Consider the following 20,225-nt stretch of genomic DNA (forward strand, 5'->3'; position numbering starts at 1 on the left):
CCCGGCAGGTACCCTGCCCAAACTCCCCCCCCTCTCCTCCCCGGCACGCACCCCCCCCCAACCATCCCCCCCCCCCCCTCCCCGGCACGCACCCACCCCAATCCCCCTCTCTCCTCCCCGGCACGCACCCTCTCCATGACTCGTCCTCGCCGGCCCCCCCTCTCCTCCCAAGCACGCACCCTCTCAAAACGCCCCCTCCCCCCCCACGCACTCTCCCCAACACCCCCTCCTCCTCCCCGGCACGCACCCTCTCCAACCCCCCTCCCTCCCTTGCCCCTCCCCCCCAGCCCCTCCCTCTCCTGTGGGGTTGGGGTGGATGGGCATGGAGCATCATTGCCGCAGCCAGCAAGGCAGCCAGGCAGCTGCACAGGCCACTGACTGCCCACTGTGAACTTAGGGCCGTGGGTCATATAGGTGTCCCCCAGGCCACCCCCCTAGGCAACCTCTGGCTCCAGCCGACCCATCAGCTATTTGGGCATGCTTCAGTGCAACCAGTGCCATCTTGTTAGTGGGATGAGTGTGTGTGGGAATTGTAATGTGCATGTGCAGCTGCATCTTGTCTGCATCCCGAGTGTCGATCACTGACTTGGTAACCCACACCGTTTCTCATTGGAATCGATGGTGTTCCATGTGGCGCCGGTGATAGGCCCTCCACAGTCGCTGAATCATAGAATTGACAGTGCAAAAGGAGGCCATTCGGCCCATCGAGTCTGCACCGGCCCTTACAAAGTGCACCCTACTGAAGCCCACCAATCTACTCTATCCCCGTAACCCCCACTTAACATTTGTTGGACACCAAGGGCAATTTAGCATGGCCAATCCACCTAACCTGCACATCTTTGGACTGTGGGAGGAAACCGGAGCACCTGGAGGAAACCCACGCAGACGCGGGGAGAACGTGCAAATTCCGCACAGGCAGCGACCCAGCCGGGAATCGAACCTGTCGAGCAACTGTGCTAACCACTGTGCTATTGGGCTGCTCTCGTTCGGTCCAGCTTCGGCGTCAACACTTGGGAACGGAGAATCCAGCCCCTTGTGTGTGTCATTTTAAGCTCTTAAAGCTTGTTTTTCACTCCAACTATTTATTTATAGGTATTTTCTTTCTTTTCCCGGTTGAGCTGGCATCATCAGATAGTCAGTTGTCAGGGAACGAATTAAAAGAGACCAGCGAGCAGAAGGTCTGGTGGCTCCTTGTCAAATCAGCGTTTCACTGCCGGTCAGGGAGCGCCAGAGCATCCAACTGCGAACTATTAAAAAAATGTGGCCAAGTGTATAAATGAACCCAAAGATTGAATGCTCGAAACTGTGATTAAGAGGGTTAGAGCAGAATACGTAGAAAATTGTAATGCGACCTGGCAAAGCAGACATGGCTGTGTGAAACGGGAATTAATTTGTTAGAGTCTTTATTTTAAGAAGCGTGCCGTTTATTTCTGTGAAGTGAGGAATGATAGATGTGGACTGTATCTTTAAGCCCCAGTGGTTGCGGGAGGTGCCCTGTGCCTTTAAATGCTGCCCAGGTGCCGCAGCGGCGGTTGCGCAGTATTGATCGGCGGACGATGGCAGATCGGGTCGGGCTGGACGAGGATGAGGTGTCGGTGGGGATTAATCCGGCTCCGGGGCCTGAGGTTGAGGCCGAGACGGAGACCGGGCCTGAAGCCGGCTCCGACATAAGCGACGTTAAAAGCACGGTAGTGTGGAGTGCGGAGGCGGGGCGGGGGGGGAGGAAGCAGCCCGGCCTCCGGACCAGGCCCTCGGAGCCCAGGGACCGGGGGGCGGGTTGTGGTCGGCATCCGGGGGGGGCGGGGGGGGGGGTTTGCAGCTTGGCCTCTGGAGCAGGGGTCCTGGAGAGCCGGGGCGTGGCGGTCCGCCTCCGGGCACAGGTTGGGTTCAGACCGAGTTGGAGCAGACCCAGTCTCAATGATGAGGGCGGTGGAAATGGTTCTATCCCCCGCCCAGCACATTTCTTCATGTGATCCAAGAACCAAATATAAACCTCTGACTCTAAGAGAGACACAGCTTTGCGGTAATGCCGCAGTGGCTGTGCTGAAAGTCTGTGTTGTGCTTCAGACCGGAGGTGCCCAGTTTAATTTTTAAAAAATCCTCGGGCCAGTCAGCTTCTGTGGGCAGAGTAGATTTGTTCCTATTTCAGGTGTAGACTCTTTTCCTACCTGATGATGGGTGCTCTGTGGGTTGTGCACGTGGACAAATCTTTCCAATAGTTTCAATTTCCGTCTTTACAAAGAATATATGGCACACCCCAGTGTAGACTCGATGGGCAAAATGGCCTACTTCTGCACTGTAAATTCTATGATCATCTATGACAAAAGGGTCATTTTGCTCAACCGGTCCATGCTTTTACTCCACTTTCCTCTCCTTTGTAACCATCTAATTCCTTTCCCCTCATGCTTGGCTAGTTTCCCCTTATATACATCTATTATTCGCTTCAAATACTTCCTGTGATAGGGAGTTCCACATTCTTACCACTCTTTGGGTGAATAAGTTCCTTCTGAGTTCCTTATGGAATTTCTTGGTGATTATATTATATTGACAGTCTCTACTTATGCTCTTCCTCACAAGATACATTTTTTCTGTATCCATTCTTATCAAACGTTCAGAACTTTCAAGGTGTCAATTGCATCACTCCTTAGCAATTTTTTTCCCAAGATCTCGGGTGACTGGAGTTTTTAAAAAATAATGTTTATTGTCACAAGTAGGCTTACATTAACACTGCAATAAAGTTACTGTGAAAAGCCCCTAGTCGCCACATTCTGCCACCTTTTCGGGTACATAGAGGGCGAATTCAGAATGTCCAATTCACCTAACAGCATATCTTTTGGGACTTGTGGGACGAAACCGGACGGCACCTGGAGGAAACCCACGCAGACACGAGGAGAACATGCAGACTCCGCACAGACAGTGACCCAAGCTGGGAATCGAACCTGGGTCCCTGGTGCTGTGACGCAACTGTGCTAACCACTGTGCTACTGTGTAGTTTGCGCACGTTCTCCCCATGTCTGTGTGGGTTTCCACTGAGTACTCTGGTTTCCTCCCACAGTCCAAAGATGTGCAGGCTAGGTGGATTGGCCATGCTCAATTGCCCCCAAGTGTCCAACGGTTGGGTGGGATTACAGGGATTAGGTGGGTGATTGGGCCTTTCAAAGTGTTGGTGCAGACTTGATGGGCTGAATGGCCTCCTGCACTATAGGCATTGCATGACACGTATACCCATGGATTTCAGACTTGGATACGAATTATGGTGATAACTTGTGGATTGTCTGTGCACTTGCTGGTCATGCCCAAGAGTCAGTTTGGCTATTAACTTTACATTTTTATCGTTGTGAATTGGGCCCAGCTTTGAATTGTGACTTAAAAGTTGAAACGTAATACATACCGGTATTGTGAAGTTGATTAGACCGTGTTGGAACAATAAAAAAGTAGCTTTGTGCATGTTTACTGCCAACTTTGCATCTGAGTTCTCCTATGTGGCTGCTGGATGTTTCCTTCGACTGGAGAAGTCTGAAACTCGCCATGGGTGATATTCTGTATGAGAAAGCTGTGTCTGTTAATATTCCCTCTGTCTTTGGAGGCATCAGTTATATTTATAACTGTTGTTGGTGATAACCACCTTGGTTTGGACTCTGGCAAGGTAGCAAAGCAATGTTCCATAGGCCAATTTTATTAACAGTGCTGGAAAAGTATCATGGTGTGCTGGGGAATGGAAATCCTAGGTGCCAGTAGGTACATTTTATGGTGGTTTTGGGATGCAAATGAATGGGGGGGGGGGGGGGGGGGGAGGAAAGAGGGGAAGGAGATGCTGCTGAAGGTTGAAGGCTGTTACCCACTTGAAGTTACTGATGAGAGTTGTCATTGAAACAGTGCTGCATACTCACTTTTATCTTTAACATGGCAACATAACACTTCAAAAATGTACCATGGACTGCCTTCAAACTAAAATTTCCCATACTTCTATCACTACATGCCTAAACTGAAGACCGAACTGGCAGGAAGCAACCATGGATTGCAGAGAATGGAAATGCTGAAGTCATGTATATAGGAGAGGCAGCAGTTACTAGGCCAAAGCAACTGATGGATAGCTTGGGATTGGATAGAGTGATGGTTGTGGTGGCTATGCCCTCAGCTGCCTAGACCCTTTGCTTTGGAAATCCATTCCTAGATCGCTATGCCTCTTGCCCTCTTCCTTTAAGATACACCTTAAGACCTATCTGACCAAGCTTTTGATAGATGGGTAGATGAAAACGGGGACCGGTTTAGCTCAGTTAACTGGATAGCTAGTTTGTGATGAAGAGCAAGGCCAACCGCGTGGGTTCAATTCTCATACCAGCTGAAGTTATTCATGAAGGCCCCACCTTCTCAACCTTGCCCCTCACCTGAGGTGTGGTGATCCTCCGGTTAAATCGGCACCAGTCAGCTCTCCCCCTCAATGGGGAAAGCAGCCAATGGTCAACTGGGACTATGATAATCTTAGTGTACTTTAAGATGAAAATGGAACTGAGAAAGTTGAGATTTGTTATGTTGCAGTTAGAACAGGATAGCTTGTGAAGAAGGTGGGCTGGGTGGGGGAGGTATTTGAATGGAGTTGTTAGGAGATGAGATTTCTTTTTCCCAACAGTTGATTTTTTAAAAAATGCTTGCGAACTATGGAACAGAAGATCTCTGGTTGGGAAGGCTCTATAATGGTGCTTGGTGGTTGGACAACCTAATGAAAACTTGTGTATTCAAATTCCCCTAAAACCGACTTGATAACATCAGAAGAAAGTGACATTTTAGCATTGGAATTCCTATAGTTTGTGTGCCACTTCAATAATTTTAATACACAAGATTTGTTCCTCTGTTGTCCTCTCCCTTTTTTGCAGGATTGAAGGTGGTGCAGATGAGAGCAAATGTTCAATTTCAGCTTATAATAACGGACGAAAATCAATTTTGGGAGTGTTCAGGTTTATTTTAACCATACTTTACCCACAAGCCTCTTGACAATCTATAATACTTTATAGTTTTATAACTGGGTGTATTTTAGTCTGTCGAAATTTATTTTGGAAAATAGCCAATATAAACTCTTCACAATTTGGTGACATTTCTTGTGATGTTTAAATTCTTAGCGGGTACTGCAGAGAACATTCAATGCCCCAGCCAACTCTGTTTCCAAAATTACTCTTTTTGTTATTTAACAGGATTAAAAACTTATTTATATTCATCCATCTGAATTATCCCTGCATATCCTGGTCCAATTATACCCTGCTAAAGTGTTCCACTTCATCAAATTACAATATTTAGTCCTGGCTCTTAATAAGCAATGGCACTGGAGGTTTCTAAAATTGATTGAGAATTGCTGCTGCCTCATACTAAGGGATGAAAATGCATGGGCCAATGTTCACCTAGTCCCTAGCCTTGAACACTAAACTTTCTCTCGTATCTCACCTTGCTCACTGTCTGAGCTCATCTTGTCCAAGGGACTTGCCAACTGCTCCTTCAACCCTAATCCCACTAAACTGCTGACCTTCCCGGTGCTCCTGTTAGTGTGTATGTGTGTCTCTTGCCTTTACATTTTGTTTTCCAGAGGAATTAACCTTTCCTGGAAAACAAAAACTTTGACTCCCACTGACCTTGCAAACTGCTGCCCCATTTCCAAACTTCTATTTCTCTTAAATCCTTGAACGTGTTGCCACCTGCTAAATCTGGGTCCATCTTTACCAGAACTTGTGTTTGAATCCCTCCAATTCGATTTCCACCATAAGGGCGCTTATCAAAATCACAAACAACATCCTATGTGACTGTGACAAAGGTATACTTTCCTTCCACATCCTTGTTGACCTGTCAACAACCTTGTTATGGCTGACCACACCATTCTCCCCCAATGTGTCCCCACTGTCATCCTACTGGGTTGGACTGCAATTTCCATTCTTTTTTGTCTGATTGTAGCCAGCAAATGACTTGCAATGGCTTCTCTTCCCCCTTTCTTCCATGGTGATCTCTGTGCAAAATGCTCCCCTCCTATTTCTTATCCATATGCGGCTCACCAGCAACTTTGTCCAAAAGCAGTGTAGTTTTCACAGATGCTGACAACAGCGCTCAATTCCTCCACTGTTTCTAAATTATCAGGCTTCTTTGCTCATCCAATACTAGATATCAGTTGAAATTTCTTCCAATTAAGTATTGGGAAGACTGCCATTGTGCTCAGTCCCTGCTCTAAATTCTGGTCCCTTGAGACCAACTTCACCCCTCTCCCTGGCAACTGTCTAAACCAGACAGTTTGCAACCTTCATGCCACATTTGACTTCAAGATGAGCTTCTGACCACATATATGAATGCCCCTTTCCACCTCCAGACTTCACTCGACTTCACCCTTGCCTCCACTCGTCTGAAGCTGCAGTTCTTATTCATGCCTTTGTTACTTATAGACTTGACTATTCCTGTGTTCCCCGACTGACGTCCAAAATTCTATTCTTCGTAAATTTGAGGTAATCTAAAATTCTGCTTCCTGTCTTTATTTGCATCAAGTCCTGTTTGTCTATTACGCCTCCATGCTCACTGACCTACATTGGCTCCTGGTCAAGTGAAGTCTTTATTTAAAACATTTCTCATTCTTGTTTTCAAATTCTCTGTGGCCTTGCCCCTTCTATCTTGAACTTCTCCATCCCTTCCATCCTTCAAGATATCTGTGCTTCTTTAATTCTGGACTCTTGAGCATTCCTGACTTTAATTATGGCTGTGCCTTTTGCTGCCTAGCTTCTTCGGTCTGGAAATCCCTTCCTGAATCCATGTGGTTCTCTAGCACTCTCCCTTTAAGATGAAGTTTTAAAACCGATCTGACCAAGCTTTTGGCCATCTACCCTAATAACACCTTATGTAGCTTGATGTCTCTTTTTTTGACACTCCTGTGAAGTGCCTTCAGATGTTTTATTGCATTAATGCACCATATCAATGCAAGTTCACAATTTTTTCAATTATGTGCAACTTTTAAAAATGAATGTAAAGATAATGGAAGACAAGACTTGCTTAACGAAGAAAATGGAGATTAATGTGTCAGAAGCAGAAAAACGAACTGGAAAAAATGCAATGAACATGCAGGAGATTTATACAGTGTACCTCATTGAAACAAGGTATGTGCAACTACATTATAAAAATGAAATTGTTTTGCTTTACAGTAGTTTCATGGTCTGTAATTTACATTTTTAGGTGAATACTCAAATTACTGTTGCGATTCGACACAAGCTGTCGTTTTAACAGATTTTGCTGCCTAACTCTAGTGATATGTCTAGATGTGCATCTTTCTTCATAAAGCTTCTGATTAATTCTTTTTGTATTGTACTGTTTGAGAATATAAGATTTTCACTTGCGCGAGCAGCTGAAAGATCACTTATGCCAGGTCATGTTATAACTTAACAGTTCATGATTGCTCAGATGTGGGGGTTTTCTGTGAGAATACATTAAGTGGAACTTAATATTGTAATAGCCATCCTGTAATGTTCTTAGTGCATGTCTGCTCAGGTTATAAAATCACAACTTACATCATCACTTGGCCAAGACAAAGCAGCAGGAATGGAAAATTAACCAGTTTTTTAAAAAAAATGTTGCTCTCCAGTAATTTTCTACCCAAAACGTATGGTGTCTAAGTTCCAGTGACTAAAGTTGGGTATCTTTCCAGCTTTTGCCTAAATTTGGAATTGAAAAATGGAGCAAATTTCTTAATAATGTCAGCATGTTGATTGTCTAGTTTCTGATCTTTATGTTTTGCTCTAATTCCTAGCTAGTTCCAACCCTCTTTGTGGACTAATTCCTTGATGCAATGAGCATTCCAGTGTACATTTTATTCCTGTTTAATGCATTAATTTGAAAAAATATATATTTGCTGTTTACTTGGCTATGGATTCATTTAAAAAAAAAAAGTCTGCTGTGTACTTGGCTACTTTGGTAATTTCCAATTATACTCATTTAATGTAGTCTTGGTATGTTTTTGGGAAAAACTGAACAATCCAATAGAGTTTAAGAACATTAAAACATTAGCTTCCCATATCCTTTGATACCACGAGAGACCAAAACCTGTCCATTGTGGCCCATCCACAATCCTTTTTAAAGTGGAAAATTCCAAAGATTCGCAACCCTTTTGAGGAAAAACGGTTTCTCCTCATCTCAGTCCTAAATGAGATGAGGAGAAACTGTCCTGAAATAATGTTCCTTGTTCTTTAATGCTGGACAAAAGCTTTATTGCACTCTACCATCATGATCATTTAGTATCATGTACTAAATGGTCTGTTTGAGCTGCTCGCAGAAAAATACTTTTCACTGTACCTCTGTACACGTGACAATAGACAAACAAATCCAATCCATTCCAAACCTTTCTCACTGCTGCTATATTACGTGATTCAAATCTGGTTATATTACTGGTTGTTAAAATACCTGCACTGCTGTAATGTACACTTTCTATGTTTACGTTCCAAGGTTAGTGACAGCATGAAACGTTTCCTTTTCGATGCTGTATATAATTGGTCATCCTTTACTTGGCAATCCTCCCAAGCGATCTGCTACACCTTTTGACCTTGAACAGCTAGTAGCTTGCATGTCTGTGTTCTAAAGGTTGGGAATTAATGTGGGTGGCCTTCAGGGAAAGAGAAACTTAGTGGATGTCAAATGTCTACTGTGCAGGAGCTTGTGTTATATAGATTTTAGCATCCGTTCATGTATCATACAGCGAGCCCAGTCTTTTGCAGACAAGATGTACACCATGCTATGCCTATTTCAACTAAACAAACTAGGTGACGGCCGTTCTTTTGATCATTTCTCCAGGGCAATGCCTTGACCATCAAAGTTAATCTGCCTGTTTTGAATTTAAACAAAGCTTTTCAATTAATTGTCAGTCATCAGTTAACTGGTTCATTCTCCATGGCAACACTTCGACCACAGAGTCTACCAATCAGCAATCTTTCCTCATGAAGTATAAGTTGCTATTCCCTTTATTTTTGGTATTCTTGCAAATTGTTCTGATGGGTGCAAGGTGAAAAGCTTCAACAACGTATTCTCGTAACTAGTTACTTTTCTTTTTCATAATGTATAAATATTAAATTAATTCGAGTAACACAATTGCTGTTTTTGGAAATCCTGAAACTGGGAGGTAACTTGCAGTTAGAATAAAAGCTGGAATAATAGTGAACAACTGGCTAAAGCAGAGTCTGGGCGTGGCTATCAGCAAATTAATTTTATTGGAAAATGCGTTGGATACTCTAAATTGTTTTCAAAAAATATTTTTAATCGAACAATATTTTCATTATAACAAATAACAATACAAGAAATCCCAACCCTGTACTATACCAAAAGTACATCCAGCCAATCCCCCCCCCCCCCCCCCCCCCCAATAGAGGCAACAGAACCTTGATAAAAAAATCTAAACACAAATCCTCCCCGCTCAACAGCCGACAGTGATCAGTTGTCTGAAAAAGGAGATGAAGGGCGGACATCTCGCGTACAACCCTTCCACCTATTCCCTCATGGTATACTTGATCTTAAGTGTAAAAATTCCATCAGGTCCCCCAACCAAACCGAAGCCTTTGGTGGCACTGGGGACCACCACCCAAGCAGAACTATCCTCCAGCTTTAGTGAGGCGAAAACTAGGATATCTGCCTTCGTCCCTGTCTACGACACCGGTGAGACCGATTGTCCAAAAATGGTCACCAACGAGCACTGCTCCAGCTGAACGTCCAAAATCCCTGACATAGTTTCTGAGTCTCCTTTTTTGGTACAAACAAGCTTGGGGCAAGACCAAAACATGTGCGTATGATTTGCTGCCCCCCTAAAGCATTGCTCACACTTATCCTCCACTACTGATAAGAACCCACTCATATACGCCCTATTCAAGTGTGCCTTATGAACCACCTTGAACTGGATCAGGCTTAACCTTGCACATGAGGCGAAATTGTTAAGAGGCCCCCTCAAAGACCAAACCCAACTCACCCTCTCACTTCCTCCTTACTTCCTCCAACAATGCCTGCTCCTTCGCCAACATCTGCCTAGAGACATACAAAATCTTATCGTCCCCTAACTTTGCTAAGGACAGGACCCTGTCCATAAGCGAAGGTGACAGTACCAGGGGAAATGAAGGAAGCTCCTTGCATTAAAAAATCGCATACCTGAATACATTCTAGCAACTTGTCTAAGCAAACAAACCTACCCTCCAGAAACATGTCCCTAAACCTCTCCAATCCCTCTCTCTCCCATGCCCTAAATGATGAATCTAAGCCAAATGGCACAAATCTATGGTTCCTTAGATCCAGCAGTGATCTGGAACCCAGTTTAAAGTTCTGCCTAAACTGACTCCAAATCCGCAAAGTGGCTATCACCACCAGCTCAAAGAGAATCTAGCAGGGGAAAATGGTGCAGTTACCGGGCACTCGGACGTGACCCTATGCACAAACTTCTTCCATCCGCCCCCATATAGAGTCAAGATCCTTGAACCACTGCTCCCAACTGCCTATCCCTTTGCAAAAATGTCCTATGAGCTCGAGACTCTAACCTGCCCCCCCAAAAAACAGATATTAATTCATTAACCCTGCAAAAGAAAGCCTTGATGAAAGACTGGGAGACAAAAACAAAAACCTTGGGAGAATATTAATCTTCACCGTCTGTACCCTTCCTGCTAAGGTCAGAGGGAGGACATCTCACTTTCAAATCGACCATCGCCCCATCCACAAGACTAGAAAAGTTTATGGAGTGAGGCCCAGTCGTGGGCCACCAAGATTCCCAGATAGCGGAAGATAATCCTGGCCAGACAAAATGGCAGTTTTCCCAGATCAGTTCCCCTTCCTGGGGGTATCACTGGAAAATATTCACTCTTCCCCAGACTCTGCTTGTACCCTGAAAAGGAGCCAAACTTCCTGAGCAACTCCATTATCTCCCCCACATTTGAGAGTGGGTCAGTGATATATAATAACAGATCGCCCGCATATAAGGACATCCTATGCTCTCTTCCTCCACGCTCATCCCCCTCCACATGTTGCACAACCTCAACCCAATGGCCAGTGGCTCGAATACGAAGGCACAGAGGAGCGGAGACAACTACACCCCAGCCTTGTCCCCCTGTTCAGTTGGAAATAAGCTGAGCTCAGGGCATTAGTACGTACACTTGCGGTAGGGGTTCTGTACAAAAGCCTAACCTACGAAATCCATTTTGGCCTGAAGCCAAGTCGCCCCAGGATCTCTGAAGTACCCCCACTCAACCCTACCAAACATCTCTGCGTCCATTGAAATAATCACCTCTGGCACGGTCCCTAAGAAGGGTGACAACACATTTAACAATTCCATAATATTGGCTGACAACTGCCTGCCCTTAACAATTCCATTCTGCTCTTCCAAAATCACCCCTAGGTAGGCGGGACTCAGTGCATTGCCAACAACTTGACGTCAGAGTTTAACAACAAGATAGGCCGATACAACCCACATTTCATGAGGTCCTTGTGCTCCTTCACGATCAAGGAGGTTGACACTTGCGCTAGAGTGGTTGGCAACATTCCCGGGACACGGAATTATTAAACATATCCAGCAGAAGTGGGACCGACTGACCAACAAAATTCAATGTGGAACCTATCTGGACCCGGTGCTTTGCCCGTCTGCATTAACTGAAAACAGTTCATGATCTCAGGCCCTATCTGTGTCTCCATGCCCTTTTTTCGGCATCACCCTCAACCCTGCCCTAAACTGCTGTCAGAATTGCCCCCAAATCTTGTGTGACTACCACTTCGGGATTACCCGAATACTTTTCTGGGGTGAATGGAAGCGGCGAGGTTGCCAGCGACCACAACCCTGACTCTTTACAAGAACCAGCCTCCATCTGCACCGACAAAGCCTCTGTCTCCTTACTCCAGCCCTGCATCTTCTGCGTATTCGCCGCCCAGCAATAATGCAACAAGTTCGGAAGGGCCAAGACCCCGACTGCCGCCACCTTTGGAGAACCGCCTTCCTTATCCTAGCTACCTTCCCCACCCACACAAACTACGAGGCCAGCCTGTCCACTCTCGAAAGAATTACTTTGTTAAAAATTATCGGCAAACACTGGAACAGAAACTATGGCAAAATATTCTGGCACCTGACCTGCCAATGACAAAGGGAGACTGTCCCATCTCACCAAGTCCTCCTTCACCCTCCCACCAAGCTCGAAGGGCCGACATGTGGCATCCCTGCCTTGTTCCCTGAAATAGTGGGAAGTACCCCAAATTTGTATCATTCGTCTGCACATGGGCTGTTGGATCTCTGTATAACAGTTTCACCCATGCCACAAATGGGCCCAATCCCAAACCTCTCCAGTACCCTCCCATTCCATTTTGTCAAATGCTTTCTCCACATCTAATGCCATTACCATTTCTAACTCCTTCCCCTCTGCCGGAGAAAGCACCACGTTCAGCTACACCTGCCCTCAAGCACCCAGTCTGATCTTCCTCACCACCTTGGGAGACTCACCTCACCGGCAATACCTTCGCCAATATCTTGGCATCCACATTTGGTAGACAAATGGACCTGTATGACCCACACTGCCGGATCCTACTCCTTTTTCAGTAACAATGAAATAGATGCCTGCTTCATTGTCTCCAGCAATCCTCCCTTTGTCATAGGGTCCTCAAACATTTCCCCCATCAGCGGTGCCAACTTATCTTTGAACTTCTTATAAAATTCCACCGAGAACCCATCTAGCCCCAATTCCTTGCCCAATTACAACTTCTCTATTGCTGCCTGCACCCTTCAACCTCCGGACGCTCCAGACATTCGCTCATCTCCGACTCATCCTCAGGCGGCTGAGACTTCAAACCCCTATAAAAGCCCTCAAACGTCTTGTTCGCCTGCTCTGGTGCCACCACCAACCCACCTGTTCCATCCCTTTCGTTTGAAAAACATTTTATTGAGGCATTTATATATTAACACAACAAACATAATCACAAATCAAATCCAGCCAACAGGACCGCAAATAACCAACTCCAGAAAATACCCCACCAACCTGCCCCACTTCCTAACTCCCCTGCTCCCATTTTAAACCCCCCTCCCCCTCCCAACCGAGTCAAGTCCTCCAACATAACGTTGGCAAACCCCTGCCAGAATCCCCCAAGCTTCGGACATGTCCAAAACATGTGGACATGATTCGCGGGCCCGCCCACAACTATCCGCCATCCCTTCAAAAAACCTGCTCATCTTGGCCAATCATATGTGCCCTATGTACCACCTTAAACTGGATAAGGCTAAGCCTAGCGCACAATGACGATGCAGTCACTCTTTCCTCACGGCATCCTCCCACAACCCAGCCTCCAACTCCCTACCCAACTCTTCCTCCCACTTGCACTTCACTGCCCTTCTCGGGGCTCCCTCCCAGTCCATCAGTTCCTTGTAAATTTCTGACACCTTCCCTTCCCCTACCCCTGTTCTTCACACCACCTTGTCCTGCAGCCTCTGGGGCGGCAAGTGAAGAAAGGACGGTACCTGCCTCCGAACAAAGTCCCTCACCTGCGAATAACACACACACCCTGAGGGCTGCCACCACCACCGTCTTCATCTACGGGGCTTTATCTGCCCAAACAAACCCTCAACTCACCACGTTCACCCTCCTTTTTAAAAAAAAAAAAGCCTTGGGAATAAAAATCGGGAGGTTCTGGAACACAAACGAGAACCTCTGAGGACCGTCATCTTCACTGATGGCACCCGTCCCGCCAATGACAGTGGGAGCACATCCTACCTCCCAAAGTCCTCCATCTGTTCCACCAGCCGAGCCAAATTCAACTTGTGCAGCTGCTCCCGCCCCTGTGCCACCTGAATGCCCAATTATCAGAAGTTCTCCCCATCACCCTAAATGGCGCCTCCCCTCCTGCCCCCTCGCCTGGATCGGAAAGATCTCTCTTCCCCAAGTTTAATTTATACCCTGGGAACAGGCCAAAATCCTCATAATACCCCCAATACCTTCCAACTGGTTTGAAATATAAAGCAGCAAGTCATCTGGATACAGTGAGATCCTATGCTCCACCACCTCTCCTCCCCCCACTATTCCCTGCCAATCCCTTGACGTTCTCAGCACCATTGCAGTGGCTCTATAGCCATAACAAAGAGCAGTGGGGCGAGTGGACATCTCTGCCTCATCCCCCGGTGCAGCTTGGAAGTATTCTGAGCTCACCCGCTTTGTACACACACTCGCCCCCGGTGCCTGGTACAATAACCGGACCCAGTCCACAAAGCCCTGACCGAACCCAAACAGCCCCAGAGCCTCTCAAATAATCCCACTCCATCCGATCGAAGGCCTTCTCTGCATCCATGGCGACCACCACCTCCACACTTGGTCCCTCCAGAGGCATCATTATAACGTTCAGTAACCTCCTGATGTTGGCTGACAGATGCCTCCTCCTCTATCACTCCCGGCACACAATCATCGATCCTTGAGGCCAAGGTCTTGGTCAGTAACTTGGCGTCCACATTTAATAGCGAAATTGGTCTGAAGGACCCACATTGCTCCGGATCCTTATCCCTCTTTTAAAATTTAAAAAGAGATCAAGGCCTGTGATAACATTGTGGGGGTGGGGAGCACCACCTGCTCCCTCGCCTCATTAAACGCCCTCACCAGCAGAGGCCCCAGGTCCCCCGAGAATGTTTTGAAAAAATCCACTGGAAACCCTTCCGGGCCCGGGGCTTCCCCGCCTGCATTGCCCCAAGACCCTCCACCAGCCCTATGGGGACTCCCAGCCTCTCCACCGGGTCCTCCTCCATCCTCGGGAACTCCAACACCTCTAATAATCGTCTCATTCCCTCCACCCTGGCCGGGGGGTTCCAACTCATACAGCCTCTTGTAAAGATCCCCAAACACCACATTCACCGCCACCGGATCCAAGACCGTGTCGTCGTTTCCCTCCCCATTCCTTCACTTTTCTGATCCCCCTCGCTGTCTCCTGCTTCCTCAGTTGATGTGCCAACATCCTACACTCCTTTTCCCCATATTCATAGACCGCCCCCTTCGCCCTCCTCGACTGCCCGACCATCTTCCCCATAGATAATAACCCAAACTCCATCTGTAGTTTCTGCCGCTCTCTCAACAACCCTGCCTCCTGTGCCTCCGAATACCTCCTATCCATCTGCAAAATCTGCTGCACTAACCTCTCCAATCTCCACCTCCTCTGTCTTATCCCTGTGTGCCCGTACAGAAATAAACTCCCTCTTTACTATTTCCTTCAATGCCTCCCACAGCGTGGTAGCCGAAACATCCCCCGTGTCGTTCATCTCTACATATTGGTGTGAGTCCAGGTCTGGAATCTTCCCCAATACTCACCTCATGAACTCTACATTATCCCAGTTGGGGGGCATAAACATTCACCAATACCACCGGCATCCCTTCCAATTTCCCACTCACCATAATCTGCCACTATGCTCCCCACTTCAAAAGCTACCCGTTTATTTATCAATACCACTTCCTCCCTCGTCTTCGATTCCGTGTGAGAATGAAATACCTGCCCTACCTACCCTTTCCTAAGCCTAGTTTGGTCCCCAATCTTCAAATGTATTTCTTTCAAAAAAGCCACGGCCACCTTTAGACTTCTCAAATACGCAAGCACTCTTGAGGCCACCCCCCCCCTTCCGCAAATCAACCATATAGAACATAGAAAAATGTAGCACAGAACAGGCCCTTCGGCCCACGATGTTGTGCCGAACTTTTGTCCTCTATTAAGAACGAATTAATCTACACCCCATCATTCTACTGTAATCCATGTACCTATCCAATAGCCGTTTGAAGGTCTCTAATGTTTCTGACTCAACTACTTCCACAGGCAGTGCATTCCATGCCCCCACGACTCTCTGGGTAAAGAACCTACCTCTGATATCCCTCCTATATCTTCCACCTTTCACCTTCAATTTATGTCCCCTTGTAATGGTTTGTTCCACCCGGGAAAAAGTCTCTGACTGTCTACTCTATCTATTCCCCTGATCATCTTCTAAACCTCTATCAAGTTCGTCCCTCATCCTTCTCCGTTCTATTGAGAAAAGGACCAGCACCCTCAACCTTTCCTCGTAAGACCTACTCTCCATTCCAGGCAACATCCTGGTAAATCTCCTTTGCACCTTTTCCAAAGCTTCCACATCCTTCCTAAAATGAGGCGACCAGAACTGCAGTACTCCAAATGTGGCCGTACCAAGGTTTTGTACAGCTGCATCATCACCTCACAGCTTTTAAATTCAATTCCTCTGCTAATGAACGCTAGCACACCATGGGCCTTCTTCACAGCTCTATCCACTTGAGTGGCAACTTTCAAAGATGTATGAACATAGACCCCAAGATCTCTCTGCTCCTCCACATTGCCAAGAACCCTACCGTTAACCTTGTATTCCGCATTCATATTTGTCCTTCCAAAATGGACAACCGCACACTTTTCAGGATTAAATTCCATCTGCCACTTCTCAGCCCAGCTCTGCATCCTATCTTTGTCTCTTTGCAGCCGACAACAGCCCTCCTCACTATCCACAACTGCACCAATCTTTTTAAAAATAATTTTTATTCAAAATTTTCCACAGATTATCACAACAGAAAAATAGAACCCCCCCCCCTTTACACACATAATAAAACAACAAGAACAGAAGTGCATAAATAAACAAATAAACGTTAAACAGTAAACGATAGTGCACCCCCCCCCCCACGGTTGCTGCTGCTGCTGACCATCTCCTAACGCTCTGCCAGGAAGTCTACGAATGGCTGCCACCGCCTGAAGAACCCTTGCACAGATCCCCTTAAGGCAAATTTCAACTTCTCCAATTTAATGAGCCCTGCCATGTCGTTAATCCAGGATTCCACGCTTGGGGGCCTCACATCCTTCCACTGAAGCAGAATCCTTCACCGGGCTACCAGGGACGCAAAGGCCAGAATACCGGCCTCTTTCGCCTCCCGGCTCGTCCGACACCCCAAATATTGCGAGACCCCGGCTAGGCCTAACCCTGGAATTCACTACCCTTGACACCGTCCTCGCTACACCCCTCCAGGACTCCTCCAATGCTGGACATGCCCAGAACATGTGGGTGTGGTTTGCTGGGCTCCCCGAACACGTCGCACATCTATCCTCGCTCCGAAAAAACTGGCTTAGCCGTGCCCTGGTCGTGTGCGCCCTATGCAGCACCTTAAATTGTATCAGGCTGAGCCTCGCGCAAGAGGAGGAAGAATTTACCCTTCCCAGAGCATCCACCTACCCTCGTCGATCTCCTCCCCCAGCTCCTCCTCCCACTTCCGCCGAGGCCTCTTCCTCCTGCATTACCTGATAAATGGCCGACCTAACCTCTCCAACCCACCCCCCTCCCGAAAGCACCCTGTTCTGGACCCTGCGTGCCGGCAGCAGCTGAAACTCCACCATCTGTCGCCTAACTAATGCCCTTACCTGCATATATCTGAAAGCATTTCCGGGGGAGCCTGAATTTCTCCTCCAGCTCCCCAAGGCTCGCAAACTTCCCATCTATGAACAGGTCCCCCATCCTCCTAATACCTGCCCTGTGCCAACTCACGAACCCCCCTCCCCATCCATTTTCCCCGGGACAAACCGACGGTTCTTCTGTATCGGGGACCACACCGAAGTCCCCACCTCCCCCCTGTGGCATCTCCATTGCCCCCAGATATTGAGGGTCGCCGCTACCTCGTGTACCTCGGAGGAAGCGGCAGCAGTGCCATCACCAGCGCCCCCAGGCTCGTGCCCACACAGGACGCCATCTCCAGCCTCTTCCACGCCGCCCCTCCCCCTCCACACCGCCCCTCCATTACCCACTTGCGTATCATCGCCACGTCATAACGCCACCAATCTTCGTATCGTTTGCAAATTTACTGACCCACCCTTCAACTCCCTCATCCAAGTCATTAATGAAAATTACAAACAGCAGAGGACCCAGAACTGATCCCTGCGGTACACCATTGATAACTGGGCTCCAGGCTGAATATTTGCCATCCACCAGCACTCTCTGACTTCTATCGGTTAGCCAGTTCGTTATCCAACTGGCCAAATTTCCCACAGCCCCTGCCTCCTTACTTTCTGCATAAGCCTACCATGGGAAACCTTATCAAATGCCTTACTAAAATCCATGTACGCTACATCCACTGCTTTTTAAAAATATATATATATATTTTATTCAAGATTTTTTGGCCAAACAAACAGTACGTAGTGTTTCTTTTAAACAACAATAAAGCAATATAAATAACAGTGGCCAGTTTTAAACAAATAAATAAATAATATATGAACAGAAACAAAAACCAAACTAAATGGCAACTGCCTTGTCAAAAATAAATACTCTCCAAAGATACAATCCAACAGTCCAGTATACATTACCTAAAACAAGTGCCTCTACATATACAATAACATCCCTGAGAGTCCGTCCGATTCCTTTCTTTCTTGCCCCCAAATTTTCAATGTAGCCACCACCACCGGGCTTGTGGTGTATTTCTTCGGTGAGAACGGCAACGGTGCCGTCACCATAGCTTGTAGGCTAGTCCCCCTGCAGGACGCCCTCTCCAATCTCTTCCACGCCGCTCCCTCCTCTTCTCCCATCCACTTACACACCATTGAAATATTGGCGGCCCAGTAGTACTCACTTAGGCTTGGTAGTGCCAGACCCCCCTGTCCCTACTACGCTGCAAAAATCCCCTCCTCACTCTCGGGGTCTTCCCGGCCCACACACAACTCCTAATACTCTTCTCGATTCTTTTGAAAAAAGCCTTCGTGACCACCACCGGGAGGCACTGAAACACAAAAAGGAATCTCAGGAGGACCACCATTTTAACCGCCTGCAACCTCCCTGCCAGTGACAGGGACACCATGTCCCATCTCTTAAAGTCTTCCTCCATCTGTTCCACCAACCGTGTTAAATTAAGCCTGTGTAATGTACCCCAATTCTTGGCTATCTGGATCCCCAAGTACCAAAAGTCCCTTGTTACCTTCCTCAACGGTAAATCCTCTAATTCTCTGCTCTGCTCCCCTGGATGCACCACAAACAACTCACTTTTCCCCATGTTCAATTTATACCCTGAAAAATCCCCAAACTCCCCAAGTATCCGCATTATCTCTGGCATCCCCTCCGCCGGGTCCGCCACATATAACAACAAATCATCCGCATACAGAGATACCCGGTGTTCTTCTCCTTCCCTGAGTACTCCCCTCCACTTCCTGGAACCCCTCGATGCTATGGCCAGGGGCTCAATCGCCAGTGCAAACAATAACGGGGACAGAGGACATCCCTGCCTCGTCCCTCTATGGAGCCGAAAATAATCAGACCCCCGTCCATTCGTGACCACGCTCGCCATCGGGGCCCTATACAGCAACTGTACCCACCTGATATACCCATCTCCAAAGCCAAATCTCCTCAGCACCTCCCACAGATAATCCCACTCCACTCTATCAAATGCTTTCTCGGCATCCATCGCCACCACTATCTCCGCTTCCCCCTCTGGTGGGGGCATCATCATTACCCCTAGCAGCCTCCATATATTTGTATTCAGCTGTCTCCCCTTCACAAACCCAGTTTGGTCCTCATGAACCACCCCTGGGACACAATCCTCTATCCTCGTTGCCATTACCTTGGCCAGAATCTTAGCGTCCACATTCAGGAGGGAAATAGGCCTATAGGACCCGCATTGCAGCGGGTCTTTTTCCTTCTTTAGGAGGAGCGATATCGTTGCCTCTGACATAGTCGGGGCAGCTGCCCCCTTTCCCTCGCCTCATTAAAGGTTCTCATCAGTAGCGGGGCCAGCAAATCCATATATTTCCTATAGAATTCAACTGGGAATCCGTCTGGTCCCGGGGCCTTCCCCGCCTGCATGCTCCCAATCCCCTTCACTACTTCCTCCGTCTCAATCTGTGCTCCCAGTCCTGCCCTCTCCTGCTCCTCCACCTTAGGAAATTCCAGCTGATCCAGAAAGCACATCATTCTCTCCTTCCCATCCGGGGGCTGAGCTTCATATAATCTTTCATAAAATGCCTTGAACACTCCATTCACTCTCTCCGCTCCCCGCTCCATCTCTCCCTCCTCATCTCTCACCCCCCCCCCCCCCCCATCTCCCTCGCTGCTCCCCTTTTCCTCAGTTGGTGGGCCAGCAACCTGCTCGCCTTCTCCCCATATTCGTACTGTACACCCTGTGCCTTCCTCCATTGTGCCTCTGCATTACCTGTAGTCAACAAGTCAAATTCTACATGTAGCCTTTGCCTTTCCCTGTACAGTCCCTCCTCCGGTGCCT

General features: G+C 47.5%; 1 protein-coding gene across 2 annotated transcripts in view; it reads left to right on the forward strand.

Moving 5' to 3' along the window:
- The first annotated feature begins 1,510 nt into the window (after nt 1-1,510).
- The window catches only part of snx4 (sorting nexin 4), a 167,804-nt gene continuing 149,089 nt past the window's right edge, over nt 1,511-20,225 (forward strand). For both annotated transcript variants that reach the window (XM_072473195.1, XM_072473200.1), the window contains exons 1-2: nt 1,511-1,688; nt 6,994-7,118. In XM_072473195.1, the coding sequence (XP_072329296.1) occupies nt 1,557-1,688; nt 6,994-7,118 (257 nt within the window). In that variant the 5' untranslated portion in view covers nt 1,511-1,556. The remainder of the gene's footprint in view (nt 1,689-6,993; nt 7,119-20,225) is intronic.

This window comes from Scyliorhinus torazame, chromosome 2 (assembly GCF_047496885.1).
Source record: "Scyliorhinus torazame isolate Kashiwa2021f chromosome 2, sScyTor2.1, whole genome shotgun sequence".
NCBI classification, from domain to species: domain Eukaryota; kingdom Metazoa; phylum Chordata; class Chondrichthyes; order Carcharhiniformes; family Scyliorhinidae; genus Scyliorhinus; species Scyliorhinus torazame.